The sequence below is a fragment of the Nanorana parkeri genome, unplaced genomic scaffold, assembly GCF_000935625.1.
Source record: "Nanorana parkeri isolate BGI_ZX_2015 unplaced genomic scaffold, ASM93562v1 scaffold3915, whole genome shotgun sequence".
In the NCBI taxonomy this organism is placed as follows: Eukaryota; Metazoa; Chordata; class Amphibia; order Anura; family Dicroglossidae; genus Nanorana; species Nanorana parkeri.
This window is the reverse complement of record NW_017310182.1, coordinates 2570-10122: the sequence shown is the minus strand read 5'-3', so window position 1 is coordinate 10122 and position 7553 is coordinate 2570. Positions and strand designations below refer to the sequence as shown.

Here is a 7553-nt window from a genome sequence, read left to right as displayed (position 1 = left end):
TCGGGGAAACACGGGAGGGGGGGGGGGGGGGGGGGGTCCTTGAATGCAAGGTCATTGAAAAGCAGGTATGAGGAGAAGATCTCCTTTCCAGAAAACAATTGCTACACACTGGGACACATCTGAAGCTCGTCCTTGGAAAACCTCCATTTTTAGAGTGTGTGAACTACAGGCTGGATCCCACCTCTCCAGCCTCTCACCATTGTGCCATGTGAACTGGAAGAACTGACTCGTTGTGCAGGGAACAATGACACCATGTAACAATACAAAGCTTAATACAAGCAGAAATGTATTATCTATTACAATGCAGCAATCTATATGGTTTATAATACAGTAAGAACTGGACGTTATCTGCCTCATGGTGTGAGGACACTGATGAATAGAGGAAACACCAGGAACCAATTGGGTTAGGACAACTAGTCATGTGTAAAAGGGAAAAGTCACGTTGGACAGAAAACCAGTCATGGAAGGTGTAGAAAAAGAAAATAAATCAGTCACGTGGAATGAAAGAACTCGATGAGGAATAGCAGAGATAGGAGATGAAGACAGAAGTGACCATGTAGGAAGAAGAAACTAGACTGAAGACCAGCTAGGTAGGGCAGAGGAACTACATTAAATGATAAAGACTGAACCAGTCATGTAGGAGAAAGAAACTGGGTTTAGAGATTAAGATGGAACGAGTTACGTAGGAAAGAGGTTGGAGATTGAGAGTTGAAGACAGAACTGGCCGCTTAGGATGAAGGAAAGAGATTCAGAGATGACAACAGAACTGGCCAAGTAGGATGAAGGTATGAGATTCAGAGATGGAGACAGAAGCAGACACTTTGAACAGAGGTTCAAGATTAAGAGACGAAGACAGACCCAGCCAGGTAGAACAGAGGCGAGCGGTTCAAAAGTAAAAGCACAGTGACCAGGACGGAGGAACTGGATTCAGAGATACAGACCAGGACAGAGGAACTGGATTCAGAGATACAGACAAGATCAGTCATGTAGATAAAAGGAAGTGAAATCAGAGACATACTTAACCATAAAGAACAGAAGAATGGAAGAAGAACTTAAAGTGACTACCATGGTACCACAGGCTCAGAAGCGTGAATATAGTTTCTTTCCACAGCCCATGTATTGACGATCTGCTGCATCTCTGCTCCTCAGCATGTATTTAACTGCCTCCCACCAGCCGCTGTGGTTTCTTCCACCTTCTCGTATGCCCTGTAGTGATGTACAGGCTGACGGGAGAAACCACAAGGGGCCGATGGGGGAGCAGGTATTTTACGCACCCGAAGGTGTAGACACCGTGGAGCAGAGATGCAGCAGGTTTTCACAGCATGGGCGGCTGGGAAGGTAAGTATAATCGCCCTTCTTTTACAGGTGACACATTGAGTGCAGGTGGCATGGTGGTGGGCCACTTTAAGAGGACCGGTACAATGGCAGAAACCCAGTCCAGAGGTATATAGCTATGGAAGATGGAATGTTAGGCAAACATGTTATCTACTATTTCCCGTCACAGCAGCAAGATTCCTGTTCATTCCTCCTGATGGTCCCTGCAGCCTCAAGGAACAGCAGCATCCATGTTCCTGGTCACTGGAGCAAGGGAAGTCGAGTTTGTATGTCATTTATATTGTAGAAAATATGTCCCTGGATGAGAGGGAGCCGCGGAGTCATCACAAAAATCCCATATCTTCATAGATCAGAGAAATGTCCTTGGAAACCGACCGCGGGTCACTTCTGTTGCTGGTATGAGGCCCGGGCAGAGTCTGAGCATACGTAGTCTGACATGTGCCAGGCGATGGCAGGGATGGAAGAGTGGTGCTCATCTCTGGTACAGTTAATGGCAAAGTATTCCCTGATATGGGTGGTGTTGATGCAGACTGTGGCTTGGCTGGAGGGGGTGGTGGTTGTGTAGCCTGTGGCTTGTTCATGGGCGGGATCAGTGGTGGTGTAGACTGGGGCTTGTTCATGGGTGGGATCGGTGGTGTAGACTGTGGCTTGTTCATGGGTGGGATTGGTGGTGTAGACTGTGGCTTGTTCATGGGTAGGATCAGTGGTGTAGACTGTGGCTTGTTCATTGGTGGGATGGGTGGGGCAGACTGTGCTTGGTGAACCTGAGGAAGGGGTGGGGCAGACTGTGATTGGTAAACCTGAGGAAGGGGTGGGGCAGACTGTGCTTGGTGAACCTGAGGAAGGGGTGGGACAGACTGTGATTGATGAACCTGAGGAAGGGGTGGGACAGACTGTGATTGATGAACCTGAGGAAGGGGTGGGACAGACTGTGATTGATGAACCTGAGGAAGGGGTGGGACAGACTGTGATTGATGAACCTGAGGAAGGGGTGGGGCAGACTGTGCTTGGTGAACCTGAGGAAGGGGTGGGACAGACTGCAGTTGGCTGGTTGCTGACAGAGGTGGTTTAGCACTCTTGGTGTTCCCCGGTTTGATCACCTGACTGTACAATGCCTCGATGTTGCCGTTGTTGTTGTTGCTGTTTGGCTGTATGACGGGACACGGCACCTTTTCTGAATCTCGCTCTCTTCCGGGGGGCTTTGGTAAAATGATTCCTTGAGGCTTTGGTGCCGGAATTGGCTTGAGGCCTCCTCTGCCGCGTGGTTGGCTACGTTGTCCCTGGAAGTTTGGTACCGAGTAATCATCAGTGTTTGGATTGTACGGATATTCATAACCAAGCTTTTCGTCACTCGCGTGCTTCCTCCATGCAGCCGCCTCCATTCGTACTTCTGAGTACAGCTGGGGAGGGTCGGTAGTACGGACTATCCCCTCCGGCTCATCGTAGATATGCTCCTCCCTTCGTGGACGAAGGTTTTTTTCCGAAGAAGCCCCTCCCCCCACCACTTCATATGCTACCTGCTCATACAGATCTGAATATAGCGGGGAGGCAACGTTCTCCTTATTGGGTCTGACCTCTTTGCTGCACACACTGTCCACAGGATCTGAGTAGAGAGGATCAAAATGTCCTTTCGCCTCTTTGACAGAATCTTTAGGCTCTGAGTAGACTGCCAGATGCTCGCTGTCTGCTGAATGATGGGAAACTGGAGAGCGAGGAGGAGTGCTGGATTTCCCTGGCACTAGGGGGTCAAGTAGGTGCTGAGGTTGGGCCACCTTAGCTGCAGGGAGGTTTGGAAGAACTCGACCCTTGAGAGTCTTTTCCTCGGCATCTTTCCTGGGAGCCACTACCAATATTTCAGACTGGCTTAAGTAGAAGTTCTGATTCACGTGGTCTGCAGGGGCCTCTGTGTCCAAGCTGGGGCCACTAAGCCGTTTCTCTGAACCTTGCTGGGCACGGATGGAGGACTCCACCTTCTGGAAGATCTCATGTCCCTGGGACGTCTCAAATGTAAAATTTCCGGGACCCGAGGCACATCGTCTACCGGCTTCAAAGGAAAACATAACCTGGAAGGAGAAAATGCAGAGATACTTATCCGGTGTACAAGGTGAGAGTGAGCACAGAGAAGGTGCCAGCAACTGCAGATCAACCTGAATTCTGGGAACGATTTATCTGCTAATGGTAGACTTGCTCCTCCCGACTGATTACAACCTCTCCTATATTCATGCCCACTGCAACCATAAGGCCCAATCTTCAAATGGAGGCAGCAAAAGTAACATGGACATTCTTATCATTGAGTGATAACATAGACAGCCTGCTATTGGCTATGGAATCCACCCACCGCCTGCTGTCAATCACAAGGGAGATGGACCTGATGGGGAACTAGTCTCTCAGATTTACCCCATCAGGCTCTGCCCACTGTTAGCATCACTGGTTGCCGTAGGCTGTTGGCTTTGCAGAAAGTGACTCATACCCGGCCACATAGAACTGCGAGTCAGGATATTCCCCATCTGAAAGCAGAATGTAAATAAAGGGGTGGGGGCATACCCAGTGATGTCATTACCCAAACATGTCCAACTTTGGTCATTGACACCACAGGGTATACCCCACCCCTTTGTTTACACTTGGCTGTCATTCCTTACTCTTGCTATTAGACCTTTCTGCTGCTTTTGACACTGTGGCTCCATCCCCTTCAGTCCATCATGAATGCAGCTGCCAGACTCATCCACCTAACCAACCGCTCAGTGTCTGCAACCTCCCTCTGCCAATCCCTCTACTGGCTTCCAATAGCCCAAAGGATAAAATTCAAAATATTAACAACCGCGTACAAAGCTCCACAACTCCGCCCCCGGCTATATCTCCAACCTGGTCTCTAAGTATCACCCTAACCGTCCCCTCCGCTCTTCACAAGACCTCCTGCTTTCCAGCTCCGTCATCAACTCCTCCCATGCTCGCCTCCAGGACTTCACTAGAGTGTCTCCCATTCTATGGAACTCTCTACCCCAACCTGTCCGTCTATCTCCCCCTCTGACTGCCTTTAGGCGATCCCTTAAGACTCATCTCTTCAGGGAAGCCGATCCCACCTCAACCTAACCGCTCAACCATCCATCCCCACACAGCTCCCTCCTCATGTATCACTGGCCCCTCCCTTTTAGATTGTAAGCCCTCAGGGGCCGGGCCCTCCTTACCATCTTGTCTTAAATTGTATTGTGACTGTAATGTCTTCCTTATATTGTAAAGCGCTCCGCAAACTGTTGGCGCTCTATAAATACTATGTAATAATAATTCGGCATTAGTGTTCATTGGATGTGGACTTGTCGTGCAGTTGGCTTGGTTTTTCCAGCCACATGGAATTCTATAAAAATGTTGTTGGGTTTTTTTTGGTACGTGTCACCTTACCAAGGTACGAAAAGTTTGCTAAACCCGACCCAAACTGAACCAGAGCCTGTTCTGCTCATAACTATGGAAGAGTGTTGCAGAGGAGCTGGACAATCAATCAAGGTATCTTTGACTGCTGGTCAAGAGCCAGGTTGGACCAAACCTTGCCATGTAAATGTCAGCCTGCCACACTGTTTAAGAGGTCATTTCCCGGAGCTTATTGACAGCAGCTCAGCCAGGCCACTGAAAATAGTCCTAGAAGAAGACGGACTCAAGTTTAGGCCACGGACCAGTAGATTTCATGTCCTTACCTTATCTCTTCCATATCGGCGCAGCAGTTTGTACGGCCACGAATAGAGGCATTCCTTTGTGTCTGCATCTTTCAGTAGAAGGTGATCACTCTCAGCTCTGAGAATATAGGAACCTCTCAGAGAGCAGCGCTCAGCAGCTTCAGTCCTCTGTACTGTCACCCAGAATTCCAACACTGGAGATGGAAAAAAGACACCACCAATGAGGACATAACCCTGAGGCCCCCTCCGTGGACGAGCCACAATTTACTTCATGATCAGCCCAGAGATCGTAGAAAAGCATTGTGACCAGGAAATGGAATCAGAAAGACGGACGGGAAATGATACTATCTGCATAAAATCGGAGGAAAGGTGAGACATATATGATGACACGGTGTAATGAGAAGCTGACACGTGGCACTACAGAGAAGAGTCAGTGTACATAGAGAAGATGAGGTACACACGACGAGATACACTGAGCAGAGGATACGTGGCACTACAGAGAAGAGGCGCTGTATACAGAGAAGGTGAACTACACACAGGATATAATGAGCAGAAGTCAAGTGGCACCATAGAGAAGAGTCATAGTAATGAAGGACTGTCTCACCTTGCTCACGAGACACATAAATGCTGTTTAGCGCCATCTCCAGCGCCGTGCTGTCTGGGGTCTCCTTGCCAGACTTACCACCATTACCATTTCCCTGTGGATGAAGATAGAGAAAGATGACTCTGGAGGTGGAGGAGATGTAGAGTAGAGAGAGGGCTCCGGAGGTGGAGGAGATGTAGAGTAGAGAGAGGACTCTGGAGGTGGGAGGAGATGTAGAGTACAGAGAGGACTCTGGAGGTGGAGGAGATGTAGAGTACAGAGAGCACTCTGGGGGTGGAGGAGATGTAGAGTACAGAGAGGACTCTGGGAGTGGAGGAGATGTAGAGCAGAGAGAGGACTCTGGAGGTGGAGGAGATGTAGAGCAGAGAGAGGACTCTGGGGGTGGAGGAGATGTAGAGTAGAGAGAGGACACTGGAGGTGGAGGAGATGTAGAGCAGAGAGAGGACTCTGGAGGTGGAGGAGATGTAGAGCAGAGAGAGGACTCTGGAGGTGGAGGAGATGTAGAGCAGAGAGAGGACTCTGGGGGTGGAGGAGATGTAGAGTAGAGAGAGGACACTGGAGGTGGAGGAGATGTAGAGCAGAGAGAGGACTCTGGAGGTGGAGGAGATGTAGAGTACAGAGAGGACTCTGGAGGTGGAGGAGATGTAGAGCAGAGAGAGGACTCTGGTGGTGGAGGAGATGTAGAGCAGAGAGAGGACTCTGGAGGTGGAGGAGATGTAGAGTAGAGAGAGGACACTGGAGGTGGAGGAGATGTAGAGCAGAGAGAGGACTCTGGAGGTGGAGGAGATGTAGAGTACAGAGAGGACTCTGGAGGTGGAGGAGATGTAGAGCAGAGAGAGGACTCTGGTGGTGGAGGAGATGTAGAGTACAGAGAGGACTCTGGAGGTGGAGGAGATGTAGAGTACAGAGAGGACTCTGGAGGTGGAGGAGATGTAGAGTACAGAGAGGACTCTTTTCCATTTCTGCATCCTCCCCTTTCCCAATCCCTGCTCTTCCTCCTTTATTTCCCTCCCCCTCTTCCTCCTCTCCTTCCTTCTTCTCTTCACCTTTGTTTCTCCTCATCCTTCCCCCTCCACCCTCCCCTTCTCTATCCACTTTTCCCCTGCTGACCTCCTCCTCTTCCCTTTCTTCCTCCACCTCCTCTGTGTTCTCCGTCTTCACTACTTCCTTCCCCTTCCTTCTCTTACTCCCGCCTCTTCATTCTTCCTCCGCCTCCCCCTTGTCTCCTCCTTCTCATCATCATCATCATTCCTCCTCCCCTTCTTCTTCTCCCTTGTTTCCTCCTCGTTTCCCTTTGTCTCCTCCCTTTTCTCCTCCTCTTACTCTTCATTCCTCCTCCTCATCCCCCTTGTTGTCTCCTCCCCCTTCCTTCTCTTACTCCCTCCTCATCATTTCTCCTCCTCCCCTCTTCCTCGGCTCCTCCCTCCCTTGTCTCCTCCCCCTTGTCTCCTCCCCCCACTCACATGGAATGCGGCCTCGCTCAGGGTCTGCACCCAGTCCTCGCACATCGCTCGCTCTGTAGACAGCAGTATGGCCTTCTCGGTGGTCTCTATGATGAATGCCGCCATGTTGTCCTTGTGGCCGCTCTCTGTCGGTGCCGGAGCCACGCGGATGCATTCCGCTAATCGTATGACTTTACGATCGCCGGCTTTGCGGGTGTGAAATTTCTCTCCAGCCAGCGTACCGTCCTTCCAATCGTAGATCTCCAACCGCGCCACACCGAACGGCGAGTCCGGGTACAGGAAGACGTAACATCGCTTCCACTTCTGGAAAGACAAAATGGAGAACTCTAGTATAGTTCTAGGTGCAGCTGATCCTCGGTGAGGAGTAAAGAGAACCCATCCAAGATCCACATACACCACGTACAAAACTTTGCCACCACCTGCAGTTTGTCAGCTGATTGATCTACTAGGTCCCCATACACACAGATCTCTCGGGGGGGGGGGGGC

At 50.3% G+C, this 7553-nt stretch overlaps 1 protein-coding gene across 1 annotated transcript; it reads right to left on the bottom strand.

Moving 5' to 3' along the window:
* Nucleotides 1-1658: 1658 nt before the first annotated feature.
* On the bottom strand, nucleotides 1659-7378 carry LOC108803598 (docking protein 1-like). Its single transcript, XM_018575428.1, has 4 exons — nucleotides 7068-7378; nucleotides 5605-5698; nucleotides 5022-5194; nucleotides 1659-3398 (listed from the first exon to the last, which is right to left on the bottom strand). Exons 1-4 carry the CDS (start codon nucleotides 7170-7172, stop codon nucleotides 1659-1661), a joined length of 2112 nt encoding a protein of 703 aa, XP_018430930.1. The 5' UTR covers nucleotides 7173-7378.
* Between the last annotated feature and the right edge of the window lie 175 nt (nucleotides 7379-7553).